At 39.3% G+C, this 24,987-nt stretch overlaps 2 protein-coding genes across 23 annotated transcripts in view; one reads left to right on the top strand and one right to left on the bottom strand.

Moving 5' to 3' along the window:
• Positions 1 to 1,811: 1,811 nt before the first annotated feature.
• Positions 1,812 to 9,576, bottom strand: CHCHD7 (coiled-coil-helix-coiled-coil-helix domain containing 7). Its single transcript, XM_053396115.1, has 4 exons — positions 9,378 to 9,576; positions 4,652 to 4,743; positions 3,244 to 3,342; positions 1,812 to 2,184 (listed from the first exon to the last, which is right to left on the bottom strand). The coding sequence occupies exons 2-4, from the start codon at positions 4,703 to 4,705 to the stop codon at positions 2,080 to 2,082; spliced, it is 258 nt and encodes an 85-aa protein (XP_053252090.1). The 5' UTR covers positions 4,706 to 4,743; positions 9,378 to 9,576; the 3' UTR covers positions 1,812 to 2,079.
• A 142-nt stretch (positions 9,577 to 9,718) lies between these two features.
• The window catches only part of PLAG1 (PLAG1 zinc finger), a 29,863-nt gene continuing 14,594 nt past the window's right edge, over positions 9,719 to 24,987 (top strand). For 4 of the 22 annotated variants that reach the window (XM_053396092.1, XM_053396106.1, XM_053396102.1 and 1 more), the window contains exons 1-4: positions 9,719 to 9,935; positions 17,494 to 17,627; positions 18,786 to 20,041; positions 22,222 to 22,298. The gene's annotated coding sequence lies outside the window, so the exon portion shown is untranslated. Of the gene's footprint in view, positions 9,936 to 17,493; positions 17,628 to 17,649; positions 20,042 to 22,221; positions 22,299 to 22,959; positions 23,215 to 24,987 lie in introns of those variants that run through there. The other 18 variants (XM_053396112.1, XM_053396114.1, XM_053396113.1 and 15 more) reach the window with 11 other exon arrangements.

A 24,987-nucleotide genomic window follows, 5' to 3' on the forward strand; every position in this document is an offset into this window, starting at 1 on the left:
AATATAAAGCAATAGAGAAATGAAATGAAAAATAAAGCTAGCAGCTGAACAGAAACAGAAGTAGGATGCAACATGTACGGGCAGGCAAAAGTAGGCATATTAGGGATTGTAAAAGTGTAGAAGTAGCTAGGCCATGTTGTATCAGGTTTTCTTTGAACTTGTTGCAATGTTGCACTCCAAAGATTTTGTGTCAGTTCAGTCTTTGGCAGCTGAAAATGTCTCTGTTTTCTTACAATGTGTTGCAGTAACTTCATAACATTCTGGCTTCTGCACTGTTTAGAGTCCGAATGGCTAACCTCCAGCCCTCCAGATATTGTTGAACTACAACTATCATCAACCCTAGCCAATTGTCAGGGTCGATGAGAGTTGCAGTTCCATATTTACAGGGTCACAGTTTAGCCACTATTGTTCAGTTTTGCCAGCTGTGACTAGTACAGTAACTTTGGAATAATATTATGTAATGTCAAATGAAAATATGCCCTGGCTTTAAGCCTGAACTTAGTTGATTAAGCAACATGCTGTATCAGTGCTAAGACTGCAGCTGTTGGTACTGTGTTTATCTTGTGAGGCGCTTCCACATGCCACTTTTTTACAACCTACTACTGACCGGTCAGCTTGACATAAATACCAGAAAAGGTCCTAGAAGAGATCTGTGAGCACTTAGATAAGGATGATGTGGTTTCTCGAAAACAAGCCATGTGAGATAAATCCTTTTCTTTTTTTGATATGAGTTATAAGCTTGGTAGATCAGGGGAATGCTGTGGACGTAGTGTATCTTGATTTCAGTAAGGCTCCTGACAAAGTCCATGGTTCCTCCTGGAAAAAAAGTGACAAGTGGGGTGCTGCAGGGTTCTGTTATGGGCCAGCTGTTATTCAACATTTTTATAAACAACTAGGGTGAAGGAACTGAGGGGATGCTCATCAGATTTTCAGATGACAGTAAAGTGGGAGGGGTGGCTAATGCTGCAGAAGACAGAATTGAGAATCAAAATGACCTTAACTGCTTAACAAACTGGAGAGCTGGGTCCAAACAAAATGAAATTTGAACATATGGCTTCAAATTACAAGAAATGAGATTCCAATTAGACATTAGGGAAAAACTTTCCGACCGCTAGAGCTGTTTGACAGTGGGCTCCCTCAGAAGAACTCTCCTTTGGAGATTTTTAAGCAGAGGTTGGATGGCCACCTATCATGAATGCTTCAGTTGAGATTCCTGCACTGAAGGAATTGGTGTTCCTTCCAACTCTACAATTCTATGATTCTATGAACTCAATAGGAAACATGCTAAAGATGCATCACAATTTGCAAACTGATTACAGTTTGAGATATGCTGAATCGTACCTCAACTTCTACACAATTCCAGATTTGTGATGTAATAATTGGTGGGAAATAGTATTGGTTTATAGGAAGTTCTGTGATAGTTTATCAGAAGCCTATACTACTGAATTATTTGAATCAATCTTTGGTGAAAGGAGATACTGAAGTTGTAACTAGATCTGTTACTGTGGTGAGAATACAGTATTGAAATGAAGAATAGCATAACACCAATTAAGTGTTTCATTTTTCAGGATGTGCAATATTGATAGAATTGCAAAACTGATTTACTATAGACAAATTAGAGAATCCCCCAATTATGTAAAGCAAATCTAACTAAAAGTGGTTCTCCTTCTTTCAGAACAATATTCACTCTTTCTCCTAATATGGTATAACCTAGGCTTTTTCTTTCAAATTAAATTCTTATTTGCCACTGTTTGTAATCTTATAAGATTCAACTTTTTGCTTTTTAATAGCATAAAAAATAAAAACCATAGTTTCATCATTAAAAAGGCTGATTTATTACTAAACGTTTCTCTTACATGCCATGTAAGTTACTTTCCGATAGTCATCAAGGCTTCAGGTTTCTGCATTCGTTTCAATAAAAACCAGCTTATAGAGGCAATAGCCTAAATTATTATTCAGAAGGGTATTGTACAAAGGTGTTTAAGAAGGTGGCAACAATAGCCACCTAGTCTAAAGGTGTTTTTCAACATTCTTTCCAGAATGCCTTGCTTGCAACAACACCACTGTAACACTGCACAATCAGTATGGTATTCTTCCAATTGATGCCAGGATCTTCTCTCTCTCTTCTGCTGTAGGCATATCTGGTTTGATTCCATCTTTTCTTCTCTGCATCACAATCCCATTCTAGAAATACAGAGAATCAGTGTGGCAGTGAATTAAATTATCTTCATTATTAGCAAAATAAGTATTTTAAATATTTAGATAACTGGAAGTCTAGCTGTCTTCAAAGTTGATATATTGGCAACTTTCCCCTACTTGTTTCACTGGGTTACAAGAATTATGCTGCAATACAAAGGTACAAGGGGACAACCTACCAAAACCAGTTTGCACATAAAATGCAATGTATTTGCCAATTTAAAAGCAGCATTTTCTCTGCTAAAAATATTCCGCTTAATTAGAGTCTAAAGTTGGAGAAGTCATGTTAACTCAAAATAGTTGTGAACTTCCTGCATAGCTATGCCCATTAAGATGGCAAAGACTGATTCAAAGCGAAGCAGGTTAAAGGAGAATGGTATCAGATATCTAAAGTGAAATTCAATCAAGTGAACTGTTAATGTTCCACACTAGCAACGATCGAGCAGTTTGGAAATGGAACGTGGTCCTGAAATGATTTCTTGCACAAATCTGAACTGGACTGTTTGCACTTCCTAGAACTGCCTAGAGAGCACTGTGCCTTAACTTTCCCTCTTTAGCCATACATGGGCATTTAGTTTACTACCAAGGAAGAGCTGGAGATGTGCTAGCAGCTTTAGCAAGGATGTCAAGCTTGAAGAGCTACTACCTGGGCAAAGATGGAAATAGTGTTGTTGCTGTAATGAATAACAGCATCTGGCTAGCTCTACTTTGTGAGTCCACTGTCTCACATGAAGTCAATGCTATCTAGTTTTGATCTATTTCTCAAGTTGGCTGCAAAAGCATATGCTCCTGCAGGCCTAGGGTAAGGCAACTCTTGTACTCTTATTGGGACTGGGGTCTGCATCTAAATTCTAGAAATTGGATTATGTGAGTATCACCATCATAATTGTGCTTAAAATATCTTGCCTCGTTAAAATTGCCAGCTTTTCCAGGATCAATGGCTAATTAATGTGCTAAACCCATTTCCATGAACTTGCAAGTTCAGATATAAAAAAATACCACGGATAACCACAAACATTCTGATTACAGTGTGATTAGCCTACTTACCCAAAACTTTTTGCAGCTCTTGTATTTTAAAAAGAACAGGGTGCATGCATCTCTATTGTAGTTATTCTTATCCATACATTTGCTAGAGGCATCTGCTTCCTTGAATATGAAACAAGATACACTTAAAAAGCCAATAGGGGACAAATATTAACTTCCCACATGTTTTAAATACCACACATACTGGTTGAAATGCTGCTGAACAACGAAGCTGAAATTCTGTATGTACGAACTAAGTGGTACTCATTTTGCTTCCTCAGAAGATTGGTTCAAAACTGCAATCCTAAGCATATTTAGAAGAAAGAAAGTCATGCTACACTGAGTACCTAAGAGAGAAATGCCCATTAGGATTACCCTGAAATTGAGAAGCTTATGAAGAAAGGACTCTCAACTGCTTTGCAGTTTTAAGTTCAAATAGATTGGTGCTCAGCCATCTAGATGAAGGTCATTAACAGCAGTCAGGATGCCTCTAAGTTACTTCCCAAATGGAAAAAACCCCAACAATCTGTGCCAAGAAATACATTTCAACTAATGTGCAAATGCAAGAGTGATGGTTGTTTAAAAAAAACAAAAAACCACCAAAACTTATTAACCCAGGGGATCATCCAATCTGCCTACCAAGCACACAAGAAATCAAATCATTCTGTATTTCAGACCATATAATACTAAGAATGCCTTAAACTAACTGATTATATAATTTAATGGGATCCTATCCCTCACATTAAAGTTTGTAGAAAACAACTGTACAAAACAAAGAAAAAGGTTAGTACAGAATGTGGGGTAGGAGAAAAATAGCTCTGTTTCACTCATTTGCAATGAATGATGAAGGATCACTATGTTCCTTCCTAGGACTAATAGGTGTTTGGGGTGTGGTTTTTTAAGGACCACAGATGTGATTATCTTTCTTTCTCCCTTTGACTTGTCTCAAAAATGTACAATTAGGACATATGTCCTTGTTAAATACAATAAATCCTATTCTCTGGTGAACTATTTAATGATTCAGTGTTGTCAGATGAAATCAGTACCTCAAACTACAAGACAGAAAAATATCAAGACTGTGTGGCTTGAACAAAAAAAAAATCTTGATTCTTTACGTATGTATCCTTTGTTGTCCAGCTGGCTGGTATTTTTGATAACAAATTTTAAATACCTTATTAATGAAAAGGAAAATATCCATAGTGACAAACAATTCTGTACTAGTTTGTACTTAAGAAGGCATCCTGGTGTACATTTGCATTTTTGACAGATGGCAACAAATTGGTTCTATTTATGGAACTTTACAAGAATACAAAAACTATTCCAATGTTTTAAAATGCCTAATAGTGTATAGCCAACTGAAATAACTTGCAAGCTTCAAACGACATAATAATACTAACAAAAAGAATCTGCTTACTACAATTCACATTCTTACCACAAGGCAGGGATTTATGTCATGATCTCGAAGACGTTGCAGTTTTCTAGGCATAAAGATATTGGTTTGTGGTGGTACTTTAAAGATAACACCTAGAAGAAAGGAGGAGGTTTTAAAAAGCAAAACTGGCTTTCTCTTAATTAGGATTTAAGGCATTTTCCAAGGAGCGGTGCATATTATCAGCAGTACTTTTTTGCAGGTGGGGGGAAGCACATAGGTTCTCATCCCAAAATTTAACATTTGAATATTATCTTCATATACCACCACCAAAACTATAGATTTAATCCAGAGATCAAATTTCCAAAAGCTATCCTATGTGTTAATGCAGACCAATGCTAGCAGCTAAATGGGTTGCTAAGGTGAGCAGGAAAATACAAGTTCCAGCCAAGTCACCTCTATGTAGAGCCATGAGGGTACTCTCAAACTGGGGCGGAATCCCATTTTTCCATGGTTTGAAACTGAAAAATTAGAAAGCAGAACTGAATAGCCCATTATTAATTATTTTGTCTTTCAGTAAGTTGAATTAATGTTTTAAATCAATGTTTTAAATTACTGTTTCACAGCCAATTCATACTTCTGCAAATCTCTTATAATTTAACAATAGTAAGGCTAGAGATTAAAGTGTTGCTCCTGGCTCAATGCAGATATGTTATCACAGGTTTTGTGCTAACCATGGCTTGCACTTACAAATGTACAATAGGAAATCCACTATTTTTACTTTATTGTTAGAATTTATAGGATTAAGATTCATAACCATAGTTTAAAGCTGTCAGTCTGCTTTCATTTTCCATCTGCTTAGCATTCATAAATTCATTCCAATCTTCAAGGTCTAACAGCTTTGTGAGATTGAACAACAACTGTAACTGTGCTAGAACTGTGGTTTGTTAAGTTAACCAGCTTAAAGCCATGGTCTGAACGATATCCTTACTTGGTGGCCCCTTGCAGCTGGTATGTGACCCAACACAAGTTTTTACAAACCATGTCTTTATGAAAATTATGACTGTGATGCTGTACTGAATGAGCAATACTTTTAGGACTTATGTAAGTAAAGTGCTTTCAAATTCTTAAAAAATGTAATCAGGGAGAGTGCAAACCATATCCCTCCCGCAATATGGTGGCAAGATTTTGATATAACAGAAGATTCATTCCTCTTACTTCTCATAGATTTCACATTTCTCTTTACTGCATTCAGTGGAAAACCAGTGAAATTTGAAAATGTAGTGCAGCAACATCAGGTGGGTCATAGGCTCCTCACCCCTGCCCCAAACATATTACTAACGTAAGACCGAACTATTATTTGAAGAGAATGTAGATATTTGTAATTAGAAACATATAGGCTTCAGTTTGGCTAGAAATGATTCCTCAAAGTAGAGCTGGAAGAATACTTCAAATAAGAAAAATGTTGGTCTCTCAGGGCGAGAGGCTGGGGGGAGAAAGCAAAGATCCTAGACAACAGCTGGGAGGAGCTTCTGTGAGTGGTAAGAGCTAAGAATTACTTTGAAGAGAGGACTCTGTATTTTATTTGTGCTATTTGTATCTTTTGTAGCTGCTATTTTTTTGTATTATGGAAAATATTTAATAGAAATCATGTTTTAGAAAAAAGGAAGAATACTTCAGATTCTAGGTGCCAGCAGCATATTTTACAATACAACATCACTTCAGATTTTCCCATCATTATCACAGCATCATCTAAAAATCCATGACTCAGTATGCTTTATGAGAGAACTAAATACACTTTCATAAAACACTCTGAACAGCACTTTTAAAAACCTGCTTACTTTTATAATCTTACCAGAAATAATATTGGCAAGATACTACTAACATCTGCAAGGCATCCAAGAAACAGTACGGTCGCAGAGAGAATTTAGATTTAATTTTTTGGCCAGTATGACTAGACCAAGTCACACATCCAAGGAGGCTTGTATTCTAATGAGTACAATTCCGAACTTTTGGTTAAAATACATACATTGTTCACCAGCTAATCTGAATATTTGTTAAATTTGTAAACCACTTTCTCATCAATGGTGCTCTCTAACCCTGGTTCACCTTCTAAGCTTTGGTTTCATTTTTTAAAAGCATGCAAGTCTAGATATATGGGAACAAATCTACCTTCTTACAATTCCTTAAGCATTTTAATTTAAATTCTTAACACAGCCATTCATACTAATGTGCTGACAATATATATTTGTTCTTACATTTGTTCTACACCTCAGGTCTTTTTTGTTTTGAAACACCTAAATATTTTTTGCTTCTCTCAGGTGGCAGTCATTAATTATAATTATTAGTAGAGTATTATCAGTAAAGATGAAAGCTTTGGAACCCACAAGGCTTTTTTTTTCGTGCAGTCATCACAAAAGATTAAACAGCTTCCTCAACTGGATAACCTTGTCTATGGAGGCTAAACACTACATATAGTCCTATCCCTCTTGGCACACTTTAGGAATGAGGAGTGGATCTTCTACTATACCAGCTCCCTAAAGTAGTCATTCAGCAAGTTCCTCTTTTCAGCTAAAACATCTGCCAACCACACCTCTAAATTGAAAACTGCATCCCTCAAAAGGCAGCTCTTAAACTAGCACTTGAAATCCAGTTTCAAATCCCAATAAATTGCAGTTTTCCCACAGAAGGGGCAAGGTACATGACCCTGCCCTTATTTGGATGAAAGGCCTAAACCATAGTTCAGTGCTATGGAAACAGACCTTGATGAGCCTCAGACTTGAATCTCACCCAGTTCAGAAGAATTTGCTTTCATTTTCAATTGTTGTGCATTGTTATATCCATACAAAGAACTGAAGCTAGTTTTAACTATGTTCTATCCAAATCCAAACAAGCCAGGATTGTAAAGCCTCAATTTGAAGTTAAAATGAATCCCAGTGTATCCCAGTGCACACTGACAAATCTTGGTTAGTTTATGACAGGAAGCAAATGCTTTTGATCTCTTCCTTGTGGCTGCAATGGAGAAGAGAACAGATGGGAGTGTGCTAAAGTCCAAAGCTGGCAAAGGCTCATTCCTGGAGTGTGAAACTCTAGTTTATCATTGCATCGAAATGATGCTATCTGTCTAGTTCTCTCTCACAAGCAACTTTTTCAACTGTTGGATAACAGTCCCAAGTTTTTCTAGATTACAATGAAGGTGTCTGTCTCTCATAAGGATGGGGGAAAGCCTAAAAATAATGTGCTAAGTACAAAACCATGTCAATTAAAAACAACAACTCAATGTGGTTTTGACAGGTTTGCCTTATATAGAAGGTTGGAGAAAAGAACTTGCCACACTTTAACACCAATAGATTGTTTCCTGAAAGTGAAAGGCCACACACAACCCAAGGCACCGATAGCTTAAGTAGCCTAGATGTTCATCTAGAACAGTGATTCCCAAATTTTTTGGGACACCACCCTTTTGATTCTTAACCTCATTCACAGTGCCCTCTACCCTTCAAAAAAAATGTTCAGAATAGAACTTTTCACAACCCACTAAGAAGAAGAATTAACACAATAAAATCCAAGACACTAACAATTAAAACATTTAGTCATAATTGGGGTTGCTGTTGTTGCACTATAATAAACCCTCTGGACAACAATAATACAGTAGCATTGGAGAAACATCACAGAATAAAGCTATCACTAATGCACTATTACCAGGACGCGGGTAGAGCTGTGGGTTAAACTACAGAGCCTAGGGCTTGCCTATCAGAAGGTCCCAGCTCCTGTCAACCTAGCAGTTTGAAAGCACATCAAAGTGCAAGTAGATAAATAGGCACCGCTCCGGTGGGAAGGTACACGGCGTTTGCATGAGCTGCTCTGGTTTCACCAGAAGCGGCTTAGTCATGCTGGCCATGACCCGGAAGCTGTACGCCGGCTCCCTCGGCCAACAAAGCGAGGTCCGCGACTGGACCTAATGGTCAGGGGTCCCTTTACCTTTACCTTAATGCACAGAAGACTGCCAATCTGGAGGATCCCCCCCTCCAGTCTAACATACTGTCCCTTTCCAACCAAGTGATTTCAGGGAGGCCCAGCAAAGCTGCTTTCCCTACCATTTACTGAAACAGTAGAACTCAAGGCAGTCTCTACAGATGCCAGAGTTGGAATAGAAAAGAGTCGATGCAACATAAGAATGGTGCAAAAAGAAAAATGAATGAATGAATGAAGGGGCGGGGCGGGGAAGCCAAACCGCTTTAGATTTGACGTCGAAGCCCCCCACCCTTATCTCTTTAGTTCCTGTCTCACCCGGCGGATGGGCTGGAGGGTGTGGATGCTGCAGCGCCCAACCCACCCCGAGCCCTGGAGCAGCAGCTAGCTATAAGGGATGGGAGCTACAACATGCCGCGTGTCTCTTACACACCCATACCCCGCGCACCCACTTCAGCTGCCATGTCAGGAGCCACCGAGGGCAAAAAGGAGAAGGAAGCGCTTCCTGGCCCAGCCACAGAAAGGGCAGCGATGGGCGGAGCAGCCTCAGGAGGCGCACCTGGGCGCACCCACGGGCGCCTTGCACGGGGCTGCCGCCGCCGCCGCGGCCCGCCCTCCACGAGCCTCTAGCCTAGCGACAGCTATCGGGGGCTGCTCCGCGTGGAGCCGCGGGGCCTGACGCCGCCGCGCTCCGTTCCCAACTCGCACGCCCGGCAACGAAGCCAGGCGCCGGAGGGAGCGGGCGGGAGGTTGGCGCTGCCACGGCGAGGCCGGACCGGGCGCCCGGCGACCAGGCGGCTCCTCGGGAGGAGACACTCACCTCACCCGCCGTGAGGGAAACCGACTCGCGGGCTCGGGACTCGCTTCCAATTCGAAAGACGTCAGCGGCTTGGGCAGCCACCTTATAAGCGGCGCAGCCTACCCCGTTACTGCCCCGCAGCCCTGCCGAAACTGACAGGCCCGGCGCCCAATCGCTCTCGCTGAGGCGCTCTGAAAGACAGCTCAGAGCCCGCCGCCGCCGGGCCAATCCGCGCGCGGTTCCTCCTCTCCCTTCCCGGAGCGGCGTCCCGTCCAACCAACGGGGCGAGCTGCGAGCCCCGAAGTGGCCGCCTCCAGGGTGCGGCCAAAGTGCTGAGTGACAGGGGGAGGTGTCCAACCCGCGGCGCGTGTGGGCGGCTGGCGGTGTGGGCGCGGCGTGTGCGGCAGGCTGAGCTGCACCGCAGCGCATACACTACAATGGCTGCTGGAAAGAGGGGAAAGCAAACAATTTCCAGGCCCGCCGCGTCCAGCCCGAAATATGGGGAAAAAATTACAGAAAAATCGGAGAACCCTGTAAAAGGCGGGAAGAGGGCGCTGAGGGGATGCTGAGGCTCCCGCGGTGAGTCTGCTGCGGGTTTGGGGGTCAGGAGCCGGGGTTCAGCAGGGAAATATTAGGGTTATTTAAATTCTGAAGGGGGAGGAGGAGGAGAAGGGGGGGAGAGCGGAGCGGCAGCGATGAGGGAAAGTTTGTGCGGCTCCATCTCCTTCCCCTGCACTCCTGGGCTGCGTCGCGCTTCTCGCGGGGTCCCCAGGAGCAGCCCCTCGAAAGAAAGCCTCGCTTTCCTCAGCTTTCGGACTTAGAGTTTCTCCTCTCCTCCGCCCCCCCCCCAACTCCTTCAGTGAGGTTTTCACTGAGAGGATCGCACCCCCCTCCTTCTTCCCCCTCGTTTCTTGTTATACAAACGGGGAGGCGGTTTTGCAGAAACTTTTTTGAGAAGCCCCCAGCCCCCCACCCCGCTTTCCTCGCTCAGAGTCTCTCTCTTCTCTATCTCTCCCCCCCCCCCGAGCTCCGGAGCTTGTGCTTTGAATATAGTGACAGCAGCAGTAGCAGCAGCAGCAGCAGCGAGGAGGGAGCGGAAGACATTAAGAGCCCGCGGTGCCCAAAAAATGAGAGAAAATTAATATAAATTCAGCCGTAGCACCAAAGCGGCCACATTTTGCGCAGAAATGTCGCGGGCGGGTTGCACTCTCGGGACGGGGCGGCGGGGACCCCGCGGCCAAAGCTTTAGGGGGCTCCCGAGTCGCTTTGGGGCGTGCAGCGCCCTTCTCCTCCCGCTTTTTATTGGACAAAAGTTTTTTTCTCTCCTTTCCCCCCACCCCACCCCATCAAGAGACTAGATTGCCTCCCGCCTGACTTGGACCGGCCGCGGAGGCTTTTCTTTCCCTTCTTGCGTGGGTACGAGAGAGGAGTTTGGGGAAGGAGTTTGGAGGGTGGGTTGTATTGGGGAGGTGGGGGGGGGTTCCTCTAACTGGAAGCAGGAGAGATCTGGAGAGAGAGCAGGGACAGCTTGTTGTCAGTATCATAAACAACCAAAATGGAGGGAGAACCGAGGCATATAACAAAATAAAAAATAGCCCCAAAAATCCTAAAAAATGCCCCAAATCGTCTCCGTCCCCCGATTTCTCCCCTAAGAGATCAGGTTGAACCCCGCGTCCCCTCACGTCGGGGTTTCAGCTCTCAGAGAGCAAGGAGTTAAAACTGATGCCTATTTTTGTTGTTGATGACTGCTTTGGAAAGGCAAAAGCTCTTTTACAGCTCGTTCCCGACAATGCGAGAACGTGAAAATCCCCTTTCTCCCTTGAATGGTGGTGGGAGGTGGGAATGCACGAGCTGCACAACTTTGGGGCAACGAGGAGCGATTGCACAGGAGATAAATGCTGCATTTGCCAACTTTGTACCTTCGTTTTTGTGCCCTTTGTTTGTTTGGGGGGGCACATGTGGGGGGAAAGGGGGGAGGTGGCGCGAAATGTAATACCTATGCATTGCTTTTCTCCCGACCCAATTATGATATGTAATGCAAAAAGAACAAATATTTCCGATTTATGAAGTACCTTTTCGTTGCTTAAGGATCCCGGTGTTTGTGTCCACTGTCTGTGAAGTGCTTTCTGTTAGAGTAGTATGGATTGGAAGCAACGTGCCGTAGAGAAAAAAAAGAAAAATACACATAGTGAGACCACACTTTTGGAGGAGAACCGGGGCTTACTTTAGCATGCTTTTTCACCTATTTTGTATTCCGGGGAAGAATGTATTCTGCAATTTTCTTATGTTTATTAAAAAATGATGCCTCAACTTGCATCACATAGAACTAAACGCGAAAGTGCTGCTGATGTTGGTTTCCACGTGGGATCAGGGACAGAGCATGGTATCTTAAAGAGACAGCTCCTCTTTTCTTCTAGCTATGCTCACCTATGCAGAAGTTCTGGCTAAAGTTGGCTTGGATTTGTTAAAGTGTAAAGTCATAAATCAAACTCTGAAGGCAAGCCAGTGGCTACTTATCCTGGTGGATTGCATTAAATCCAAGGGGGCTGTTGAGGTGTAAACAGTGATTGGCTTACCCCTTTTGTAGGAGAAATTGGTGGATATTGTTTGGACCTAGCATTTATTATCTGTGATGCAACTCAAGATTTTGGTATGGTGGCTGAATTTTAATTTCATTGTTGTGTCTTGGATTTAGAATGGTGTGTGTAGAGATAGCCTAAATTATAATAATGTTCTGCTAGTTTTCAAGTTGCTGGAAGAACACAAGACATATAGTGGACTTTATGGTATAATTTTAAAGCCATTTTGCAGACATTGACAACTTGTTTGGATATCTTCTGTTTCATTCCATTGATTTAAAATACAAACCTGTTCATATTTCAAACCTGCAAGTAGTGTTCAAAGGATCTGAATTTCAAACCTGCAATGTTGAAGGAGTTAGAATACATGCAGTGTTCTAAATTGCGCTATTACAGATTTGTGTAATGTCTCTAGATTTGGTTTTATTGAAATACATTCTAATTTTAGGTTAAATCTTACATAGTTGTGCTTTTATTATTTGTTGGACAGTAAATTTTTGTTAATTGAAACAGATTCCAAGAGAGCATCTATGATAGATGTTGCTGTATCTTTGACTTATAAATGTGTGACTTCCATGATAAGAAATGTTATCTATAAAGACTTGGCTTAAATGTTTAAAATGCTGCTGGGTAGTAGAATGGTATTTCGGAAATCTATTGTCTCAGATCTTGTGTTTCTTATGCACAATTACATTTTCATTTCAAGTGATTTGCTCTTTCACTGTCTTGATTTAAATCTAAATTAAACTCTTGCTAGCACGTATTCTGCTCAAAGAGATGGACCAAATCTTGAGAGAAACTCCATCAGTTATACTTTCTTTTGTTCTTTATATACCAAATCAATTTTCTGCTCAATGTGTAACCTGTTTCTATTCACTTTTATATAAGTCTCACTGTGTTGAGGGGCTTGATTCTCCAGTGTACATAAGATTTCATCATTTGTTATCATAGATGTATTGTACCTTTATTGCATTATGTAGTGGACTATTGTCCTGGATAATCCTGTGGCTTCAGGTGAAAGCACCTTGTTTTCCAGTGACACAGTCCCCAAAATTAAACTGCGTCATTTATTCTTAGAGAATGGATTTATACAAATTGTATAGTAATAATAATGTGTCTGTGGGAGAGGGTTATTGGTTTGTTTTTATTGTATTTTGTGTTCTCATTTTGTATTTTTATGTTGTGAATCACCTGTGATCTTTGGGTGAAGGGCAGTATACAGGTTTAATAAATAATAATAATAATCAGCTCATAAGGGGAACATTGATCTGTTAACATGGAGTTGTATACACATTTATTTTTTATTGAAAACAACTCTATTTTTGGCATAAACGTTATCATTTAAATCAAAATAGAAAATATCTGAAAGCAAACTTGGCAAATGGCTGATGCATGCCATATGGTTTAAGAATGTCACATGAACTACTAGTGTTTGTAGATCATTTTCATCTACCAGTTAAGATACTAGGTTCATAAGTGCACCTAGCATAATAAGCAGAAATTTAGCTTGTAGTCAGTTCTTATCCTAAATACATTTGATACAGCATGCACGTTTTATCACAGGCATTAACCATAACAATAAGTTTGTGGCATGAATTGTTAAGCTCAGAAGTCAGAACACATGAAGTCTGGTGGCTTTTCCTAATCTAAATTTTAAAGCTATTTTGTAGATATACAGAAGTACAAAACTTGCATTTGGATCTTTAGATGTATATACAGATCTGCTGTACAATTATTAAGTATCATGGTAAAAGCATTGTGGAAGAAATACATTTTTCTGAAAGCACAAATTACAATTTTGCTTTCTTCCTCTGTCATGAAAGTTCTCCATCATATGCAAATTTAATGCCTTTAAGTTTGAATAACTCATTCCAGTAATACATTTAACAGTAAGGAGACTGAGAAAAGTAACTGTTAGTAGAAAAATAGCCTGAAACATTGAATTTATGGATGCTGATAAAGCTGTATTTATCTTTGAGAACTATTTTGTTAAAACTATGGAGCACTTGCATATAATTTTAGTTGATTGGTTAAAACAATGTTCTATGAAATTAGTTGAATTTCTTATAATTCATATAATGTAGATCCATTATTATATACTATAGATTCTGCAGACAGATTCCAAGGTGTCTTGAGTAAATCTTATTGGCCAAACTACTTTGTGACACTACTTGCCTTAAGCAAAACCTTTGAAGTCTAAAGTAGTTTTTGAGCTTTTCATTGTAAGTTTTAAATGTTGGTGTATAAAAATATAATTGTAATTAATTGTCATCTTCTTATTAAGCATTTTTTTTTGTCAAAATGGTGACTCACCACCACAATTTTACTCTGTTAATACATATATTTGAAGTTGCTCACTTCATTGCATTCAGCTGATTTATTCATGTTGAGAGTTTGCTATGGAGTTGGAGTACTCTTAGAAAAGCACCTTGTAGTGGTAAAATCCTCTGCTACTAATAGTGACAATTTTATGCACTTAATGATATACCATAAAAGCATACTGAAACATTACTTTGATTATAAGAAACTTATATTTTGGGGTATAGTCTTCAAACCCCTTTTGTGGTTCACTATACTGTAGTGCTAAAAGGAAAATCTGAATATATGTTGATGGTATGCTTCTGAAAGCAAATATCTGCAGATACCATTCATTTGTTTTAGTAGAAAGATTTAATAGCTGTCCAAATGAGCTGTTGACCATCTTTAACCAATTTCTAACTATTTAGAAAGCCTTTCAGAACAATGTAAAATAATTCAAGTATGTGAACAACGTAATATTTTGTACTGATCTGACATACAATATGTGTTTGAAATCTAACACATGATGGATGGTTGCTGCATTAAACAAGTAAAACATTTCAGTAATAGATAATATATTAGGAAGAAAACATATATATAATTGTAGTTCAGTTCTTGATTTGGAAATGTCATGGATTTGTGAATAGAATCAGTAGACTGAATATGTTGCTTCTTTATTGGAAATTTTAGTATTTTTCTTTGCTATTGCAAAGATTTTATTTGCTATTGCATAAGTAGCAATTAGAATATTCTGTGCACTGTCTTACCCAGCACTAAGTCAGCCTTTAAAACATTAATGTTTGTTTTTATACATAATTGTTTGATTGGTATCTTATATACTAGCTACCTATCCTTTGCATATATATTTTTCAGTATGTTTTAGGACTTGGCAAAAATAACTTTTGGAATCTCATACCTAAGAATTCAGTTTCCAAAAAGTGTTTATATCAGTTGAAAGTGCCATGTTCTTTGATCAGAACAATTGTTAGAATTCATATAATCTATGGATTGTGCTTTAATTTGCTTCAAAATTGTTATCAAAGTTAATGTGAGTGCTGGGATTTTTTATATGTAAGCTGAATTCAACAAGTAGGAAAGATGATGCAGTCATATTAACATTAGTTAGTCTATAAAAACAGGTTTTTTTACCTATCTCAGTATGTTTAAATATATATTCTCTGAACTTGCTGTATTAAAGAATGTACATAGTAGCAGAATGTTTCATATGTATGCATATCTCTTGCCAGATCTATATCCCATTAAATGTTAAAATGTGTGAGTATAGTAATAACTGGTATAATTTCCAAGAAGAAAATGAAGCAGGTTATTTGCAAGACAGCATAATTTCTTAATTCAGCTCTTTTTAAATTGAATGTGTTCTAAGACTAAGCTATAATATTCAAAATGGAATTCATACATCTTGCATTAAATAAATGAAGTATTAAGAACTTAACAAGAAAACAGAAAGAGAATTAAGAAAAATATACTTTTAAAGAAAAATTAGGAAATTCAGCATGGGGAGAAAGTGTCTGGCCATAAGCTGTTATAATCTTATTTGCACTTGTTGAGCCAAAAGTGTCGCTTTGTGGAGAATATCCCTAGAAATCAGATTAGAAAGTGTTTAATGGGAATTAGTTATCAGCTTTTTTATGGACAAATACTACTTTTATAAAAGCTAAGATCTGATTTATATGTTGACAAGGTGAACTGGATTCATTAATTTTTAACATATCTTTAATCTTGAATACTGTGATAATGTCCCTCCCACAGTAACATCAAACTCAAAATTACTATGGTTACATTGAATTTCTGCCATTTAAGCAGATTTTAAGCATGGATCTCTGATTTTAATTACAAAAGCAATTACTTATTTGTAGCTACTATGTTAATTTTGCAAAGTGCTGGTCAAGTAACTAATAAAGTACAAAATGTATTTTTCCATTTGACAATTGCAATAGGGATAGTCCAAGCTTATTTAAATATGTTCTTGAATAGTTGTTTCTTTCTTCAATATGTTTCCTTAATGAGAGATGGCTGCAATGTTCTGCAATTACATTTTGAGAAGTGAAAAAAACTTGTTTTGTTATGTTAGCGTATGAGATATATATTATATGTTATAAAGTTATATGTATTGTATGATAGCATATAATGTATCCTGAATATACTATGCTACTGTTATCATAAGGCTCTTAAAGATATTTTAGTTACGTACTGGTGATCAAGATTTGTTCAGCCAAGAGAACCTCATTCATATGTGTTTGTGTGTGTAGATAGATAGAAAATCATACAAAACATTTTTGTTCTAAAAGAGTAGGAATATTTTGATACTTAATATTAAATGTCAGTTGTTAACTTTACAACTGGTAAATTATGTTCTAAATATTATTTGGAGTGTAAATAATTGTTTAAAATATGCTTTGGGTATTAAATAGTTGTATATATTTTGATACTAAAAGTTTTCTTTAAAATGCTGACATTTTTGATTGAGGTTACACAGCAAATCATTTAGTATTCTTAACTAGCACAAAACTATTATTTGCATGTTCAGAATAGATTAGTCATAGTAATAGTAACATTACTAAGTACAAACAATTTAAAAAATTTTCTGGAACAAAACTTTTCTGTCAAGTCAAACAGATATTGTTAAAGCTGATTGTGCTTGTTGGAAAAGAGTGTAGTTGATGCAGGTTTAATCGCTTTCCTCTAGGGGACTTTTAAGAAACTATGAACCATGCATCTAAAGAGCAGATACAGCATTGCATGCTTATTGAAAATGCCAGTTCAGTTGGATCATGTATTTTTTTCAGTGTCAACATTAGAAATATGTATAGACTGAAGTATAAGAACTTTCCCATAAACAGATAGAAAATGCATTTCAATCCATTGAGAGAGGATACTGTTGTTGTTTGAGCAAGCAAACAAGCAACTTTAATAGTAATTAAATACATATAGCTTGATAGTTGCCTTTTAATGTTATCATTAATAAAAACTGTGATTTTATAGCAGGCTCTGATCCTGAGACTTGGAGTGGAGAAGAAATATTTTTAATTCTCAAACCTACAGAAGGCTAAATGATTTCTCACAGTTACTCAAGGAGTCTGTGGCTGGGCTGATTGCTACTAAAGTCCAGATCCATTACCAAGTAAAGATTAGTTTGAAACAAGAAAATAAATTACTTTAATAAAAAGGTCAACTGTATCCAATATGCTTACTGATTTGTTTCAGTAACCTAATTTTGTTTAAACACCTAACCACCCTAGCTCCTGATAACCGTCATTGCTTTCTTGATTGAGACCATCTGCCAAATAGCAACGCTTGCCAGAGAACTACCAAGCAGAGGTGGCAGTGGTGAATATTGGACCCATGGAGATATAAGCGGCACTTCCATAAAACAGTGAGTTGCAGTGGTGGGGTACTGCAGCAGAGGCAACCCCAGAGGGTATGACACCAAAGCAAGGGTTCTGCTTTAGGAAGGTGCAAGGGCACTATTCTTTCGGTTTTAGTGGCTGCATGTGCCCATTTGAAGGATTCCTGAGTTGGAATACAAATCTTCTGAGTGTTGGGATAGGACCTACACCTATGACCAGGTGAAAGCTTGATAATGGAATCCTTCAGCTAGGGTGGAGGATTCAACTGGGATCTGTTTACAGTATGAGTGCTGGGTGGCTTGAGAGTATGTGTGGCGGTTGTGGAAATAGGATGGGATAGGAATAGGTTTGATGCATTGACTGCTAGGTGGTGGTAGTAAGTGATTGATGAAAAGTTAGCTTGTATAGATATTCTTGGGGATTATGGGCTGGTAGTGGTTGGATGAGATTGTGTTGAGTGTTTTTATGTTGGTACGGTAATCCTGTATGTGTTTAACTGGATATTGAGAATTAATATTGTCAGGGTGGATGGAGCAGAGTCATGATAGTTTTCTGGGATGTGCCTGGGGAGGTCAGTAGGCTTTCCTTGATTCCATTGGTTACAGGCAGAAGTAGTTATGACACTGGAGAGCAGACATACCATTTGCAGAAAAAGGGACACAGCCATGTACAGACTGTGTCCCTTTCTGATCTTTCCCTTATCTCTTGTCTGCTAGTAGCTTGGTTGTTGGGCCTTCTGCTCCGACAATGAAGCTGTTTAACACCAGTTCAGTTCGCAATAACACCATACTCACGAGGGAGCCATTCTGGGATGCGTTTCTGAGACATATGTGGGCTAGATATCAAGAAAGTGTGTTCACCTATGTACTTTCTACAGCACCAGCTGAATCGGATAAACACACATGTGCGAGTTGGAGTTGTTATAGTCCATATAATTAATTTATCTGGCTAATAAACCTCCCTGATCTGGAATGGGCTTTGAGAGCCTACTATTTGGCCATCCAGACAGACTGGGAATGTTGCTTGTGTACCCCTAACCTTTCTGGACTGAGTTTGCTAAGGTGGTGTTGAAGAACTGTTATTCTGAGCACTAAATATCCATGTTGGCTTTATAACTTCCATGACTGACTGTTTGTCATTGGCAAACAGAGATGATCACACCCTCAATCTTGTGTTTGATTCAGGGCAGGTGGGAGTGAGAGTCTGGAAATGGAGAAAGGTGTCCTGATAACCCCATTGTTATGGTCAGACCATTTCTTGGTAAGCTTTGATCTTATATTACCAGTTCCCCCTTCAACGATGGGACCCCCATTAAGATCCATGGTGCAACTAGAGGTACTTCAGCCCAATGAGTCCCCAAATGCATGGTTTTTATCCACCATGAACTGTGCATTCAGTATTGTAAAGCCAATTTTGTAGAACTGCCTTCTAGTTGAGATCGAACAGGTGCCCTATTCTTTTTCACAATTATATTGATTGGATGGTCTATAAATATTTGTTACAATCCAGTGAATTCAGTCCCAAATTCCATTGGAATTGGTTTATTTTGGTGCACAATAACTCCGTTTTGCAATATGATCACTTACATCTTATAGGTCATAAAAACCAATTAAATCATTGTGCAGGTGAAATGGTTTCCACAAGTGCAACAGTACTTCTCACTCTCCTCCCCCTACAACATCCTCTAATCTGCTCCAGAGGGCTGAGGGAACCCCACAGAGCAGATCTGGGAGGTATTTGGATGAAAGGGAAGGGAACTGTCATTGCACTAACAGAAGTTGTTTCATTTTTGCAGTGATTTAGTTGGGTTGAAGCCATGAATTGGAATCCAGTTGGTGCCCCTCCCTTTCACTTGATGATGAAAAAGTCCCTGTTTTGCCTGAAAGATTGTCTACAATAGTACACAGTCTTAGGGCAAATAATTTTGATGTGTTCATTATGATCAAAGAAATGTGTATAATTTTGACTGGTATTGTGTAATAAATGAATAAAGTGAGTTTTCCAAGGCTTGAAGTCCTGCAAAGTCATGAAGCTTGTTTAAGTTAACTTAGGCAAGTTTTTCCTCTCAACCTGTGTCAAATGTTTCTGTGAGGATAAATGAATTTGGGGCCCAGCATCCTGAAATTAAGTGACAAATCTGAATTGGGTTGACATTCCCACTTATCAAGAAGCTCATTACAGAGCATTTTTATTGTTAGATTATTCAGCTATGCCACACTATTCCAAGTGCTTTCTAACTTGTATGCTTTTTAATCAAGGACAGTGATAACATCATGTATGCATACAAAAACCTGAAATCCTAGATGTCTTTCAGCAGGAATGGGACTTGCGTTTAAGAAAATAGTTCAACATTCACCACCAGATTCACTAAATAAACTGAAACCTGCTACTTCAACAGAAACAAATGTTTTTATCCAAGTTTCATCAAACACATGCCTCAGTAAGAATTTAAAGGAATCTGGTACTTATAGCCCTTCTAAAAGTTTACATGTGTCTATGCATTTGTAGAAATACACTGTAATTTCGTACCATTCTAAGTGTTAGATAAGAGAGTAATCAAATATCCATGCAACCTTTTCCATGTGGTTACCTGCTCAGATGTTTCCATCTTCAATTACTAGATTTTAATGCCAGAACTAATGTTAATTGAATAGTGAGCCTATTCACAGAAAATGTATACATGCTAATTCTGACTAGTGTGAGATATTATTTTTAATGTTTTTATTTTATTAGTATACAGCCCTTCAACTGAAGAACACATGGTGGTTCATAACATAAAAATACAAAATGACAACAATACATAATTTTAAAAACCCAATAACTCTGCCTTCCACAAACACATTTAATCAGCCAAAGGACTGGTTATAGAGAAACATTTTTGCCCAGTATCCAAAGAAATGTATTGAAGGTGCCAGATTCTCTGGGAAGAGCATTCCACAAATGGGGAGCCATCACAGAAAAGGCCTGTTCTCGTGTTGCCACTCTCCAGACCTTGCGTGGAGGAGGCTCATGAAGAAGGGCATCAGAGGATGATCTCTGGGTCCATGCCAGTTCATATGGGGAGAGGGTGGTCTTTGAGGTATTGCAGTCCTGATCCATTTAAGGCTTTACATTGGTACCTCTGGATGCAAATGGGATTCGTTCCGGAGCCCCGTTCACATCCAGAAGCGGACGCAACCCGCGGGTCGCGATTTGCCGCTTCTGTGCATGCGCGTGATATCATTTTGACCTTCTGCACAAGCGGCAAAACCCAGAAGTAACACGCACTGTTACTTCCGGGTCGCCGCAGCACGCAGCCTGAAAATACTTAGCCCAAAGCTACTTCAGCCCGAGGTAAGACTGTATAGGTAAAAACCAGCACTTTGAAATGGGCTGGGAAACTAACTGGCAGCCAGTGCAGTTGGGCCAGGATTGTTGTAACATGCTCAAACCTTCTTACCCTGGTGAACAACCTAGCCACCAAATTCTGCCCCAGCTGAAATTTCCAATTCACCTACAAAGGCAGCCCATTGTAATCTAACCTAGAGTTTACCAGAGCATAGACAACAGAAGTTTGGCCATTCCTGTCCAAATAGAGGTGCACTGGGCCACTAGCTAAAACTGATGGAAGGCACTCCATGCCACTAAGACCACCTGAGCCTCAAGTGACAGCGGTGTGTCCACTGCTTCCATCTGGTCTAGGGAACCACCAAACTAACATTGCCTTGGTCTTATCTAGATTGAGCTTCAGTGAATTGGCTCTCACCCAGTCCCTTATCAAGGCAGTCCAGCACATCCACAGTCGCACCTACAGATGTAAAGGAGAAGTAAAGCTGTGTGTCATCAGCAAATTGCTGACAATGTACTCCAAACTTCTGGATAATCCCACTCAGTGGTTTTCAGTAGCTTAAGGGTGGGGATTGAATCCTGAGGAACTCCACATTGAAAGTTTCATGGGGCCGAAGAGCACTCCATAAGCATCATCCAGAGTGCAAATGGTTGCACTGACTGTTCCAAGCCCCTTGTCCACATTTTCGAGCCTTACAGATGAACTCTCCTGAGTTACAGACTTGGTTATAAACTTACAGAATATTTCATAGCTCTGTCTCTGAACTTGCCAAGCATTGTGAATTTGCCAAGTGCTACTGAGACTATATGGTTCAAATAAGATAGTTGATTGGAGTTTTGCAGAGCAGCTGAAGTCCAGCTTAAGTTTCACCATTTGATCACCATCCTGTCTTACACATACAAAATATACAGGAATTTAATTTGTGCTTCATAGTTTGTTGATGGACCAATTCAAGTCAGATAATGTTTGCCACTGACCTCTCAATAATGAAATAAACTAGCTCACAGAATGTTCAAATGGTTCTATTAGTTTGCAATCTGATAATATTTAAACATTTTGTGGGCTAGTATCTGACTGGGGTTGGTACTTGATTACAAAAGTCTGTGATTAACATAACCTTCAAAATAGTGTCTGCCAACTAAGCATATGCTCAGGCTTCTAAAACAGCTGCCAAGACAGTTGCCTATTTTGTTGCTTTGATAAGCTTGTACCATTTAAGCAAAATGCACACTTGGAACTTGCTGGTATGAATAGCAAGTGCTAAAAGCACCTCCATGCCCTGTCTTTTACAGATGTGAGTGCTGCAAGGGCATGAGGCTGCACCTTCTCCACAGTGATGCCCACGTAGTGGAACACTTTGCCAGCTAAGGTATACCTGTCCTCATCTCTGTTAGATTTCTCTTGGTGGGCTAAATTTTTATTGAGAGTGTTTACTGATGTCTGAAAACTGCTATGTATCCTTGATTTTGTATGGAATCTTGCCTAGTTCTGTTTATTTTAAAATCTCTCTTTTTTTTTAGATGGCTTTATTTTTATTTATGACTGGGTACCACTTTGCTGTTTTTTTAAAGGCTACAACAAATGTGGGCATGTTAACAAAAGCCAAGTTTTTTCTTATTGCTTACAGTTCACCACTTACCTTGAAAAGTAACAACAATGGGATGGGGGTGGGGAGTGGTGAAATGTAGATTTACTCTTTGACTAGTGATGTTTATAAATCTCTAGGTGGGTGATGGAAAGATAGTGTGATAGTAGTTTGGGGTACCAAAGGACCTTGCAGACCAGATACCTTGTTTGGCATGTAGGCACCATAACATCTTACAGAAGTATCTACTGTAGATACTGTAGTTAGCTCAATAAACAAATTACAGTCAACTTATTTATGGCAATACTTTGTGCATTACTTCCCATAATTCCTTCATTGAGGGTGGTGTTGTCAACATCTGATGCTTGCCATGCTTTGTGCCTGGATAGCTGCTGGTTGTCATCCTCCCTAGTGTTGTTCTCTAATATTTATTTCTTATTTAAAGCATCTTTAAAACCAGATATTCAGCCAAAAGAGCTTACAGATCAATAAAAAAAATTCAGGCTTACAGTCTTAAAAATGTAGCACAGAAGGGGGATGAGAAAGAGGGTAAAAAAGCAAACCGAAAGACGCCTTCATCTTAAGAGTTCCCCCTCCCCACAAAAAAACTTAAATTAAAACCCAACCTGGCTGGGATGGAAGCAGTTCCAGAAAAGGAGGAGCTGAAATGATCTGAGGTCTCAGGATTGCTTATGGAATGGTAAGTGGTATTGCTTCCCATGTGTATTTGTAAGTTTTGAGAAATAGGGGATATAAGAATAAGTCATATTTAAAATAGACCTGTTGAAATCAATGGATTTAAGTTCATCATAACTAAAGTCAGTTGTTTTCAATAGCTCTACTCCGACTGTGACTTAGTCTGATAATACCAATAGTGATTAAATAGAAGAATGTAAGAGACCTGAGGCATATCAGATCCAACATCCTGTTCTTGTAGTGGTCAATGAGATGCCAAGGGAAGCCTGAAAGCATGACCTGAGTGCAGTAGGACTCACCACTTAAGCTCCCTACCAACAGGTATTCAGGGCATGTTTCCTCTGCCTCTGGAGGCAGTATATAGCCATCAGGGCTAGTAGCTGTTGATACTCCATGAATTTGCTTAATATTTAAAAGACATCACTGCATCTTGTGCACTGTGTGAAGAAGTGCATGCATTGTTTCATCTGTCCTGAATCTTCTAACATTCACCTTCATTGGATGGCCTTAGATACTATGAAAGAGAGGGTATTTCTCCCTGTCCGCTTTCTCCACATCATACATAAATCTGTATACTTCTATTATGTCCCCATTTACTCACCTTTATACCTTTTGTTAGTAGTTCTAGATCCTTGATCATTTTGGCTGCTCCTATCTGTAACCTTTCCAACTCTACAATATCTTTTTTGAGGTGAACTGTATATAGTATTCCAAGTGTAGTTGTACCATAGACTGTGATATTAGCAGTCCCTTTCCTAATTATCTCCAAGGTGGAATTCACCCTTTTTCATAACTACTGAACACTGGTTTGGCAACTTCATTCCAAAGTCTCATTCCTGATCAGTTGCCACCAATTCAGATGTCATTAGCATATATAAGTTAGGAATTTTGTATCACCTTACACTTAAACTGAATTGCACTTGCCATTTTAATTCCCATTCTTCCAGATTGGAGAGAACCTTTTGGAGCTCCTAGCAGTTTCTTGCTTTAATTAAACCATTAAAGGATGCCTCTGCTGAGACACTAGCTGCATTCCACCCAATGTTTTTAAAAGTAGGAACTGTTAGTTAAGTTCAGTCCTAAGTTTGGATGTTATTGGCATGAATTTCTAAACTTTTAAGACTTCTTTGCCACTTCCCTAGCAATAGTATAACTTGTGAGGATTATCTAATTAAAATTACAAGTTGAATGAAATACCACTTTTGACAATTCTCCTGGCACTGTTATTGAGTCTTCTGAAAGAAAAGCACTGCAGTTTTCTGTATTATCTGTGGTACTCCTTTTTAGATTATTAGCACACATGTACATTTTAGGAGTTCTTAAAATCTAACTCCCACAAGCTTCTTTCAATAAACTTATACCACATTATTTTAATGTGGTATTGTGCTTGTGTGAAAAAGTGAGAGCCCGGGGTATATAGGATAGCAGCTGCCATAATTTTAGTTGATTTTCAGCCTCTGGATTAGTTCATTAGGTTACTTTGACCTGCAGATCTAGTCTGCTCACAGATCAAGGGGAAATGTGGATGCATAAATACTGATCTGTATGTAAGCACAATATGAGACTGTAGGAAAGTGTAGCACTTACGTAGTATGGAATTAAGGTAAAGGACCCCTGAATGGTTAGGTCCAGTCAAAAGCAACTATGGGGTATGGCGCTCATCAGGTGTCATATCTATTTCCACGCTTGAGTGAATGTATAAGCACCATGACTCTTTCCTGAAACTGAAGGCTATACCATCCTAGTATAACTGATTCTGAACTATGGATGCAAATAT

This window comes from Podarcis raffonei, chromosome 7, assembly GCF_027172205.1.
Source record: "Podarcis raffonei isolate rPodRaf1 chromosome 7, rPodRaf1.pri, whole genome shotgun sequence".
NCBI lineage: Eukaryota > Metazoa > Chordata > Lepidosauria > Squamata > Lacertidae > Podarcis > Podarcis raffonei.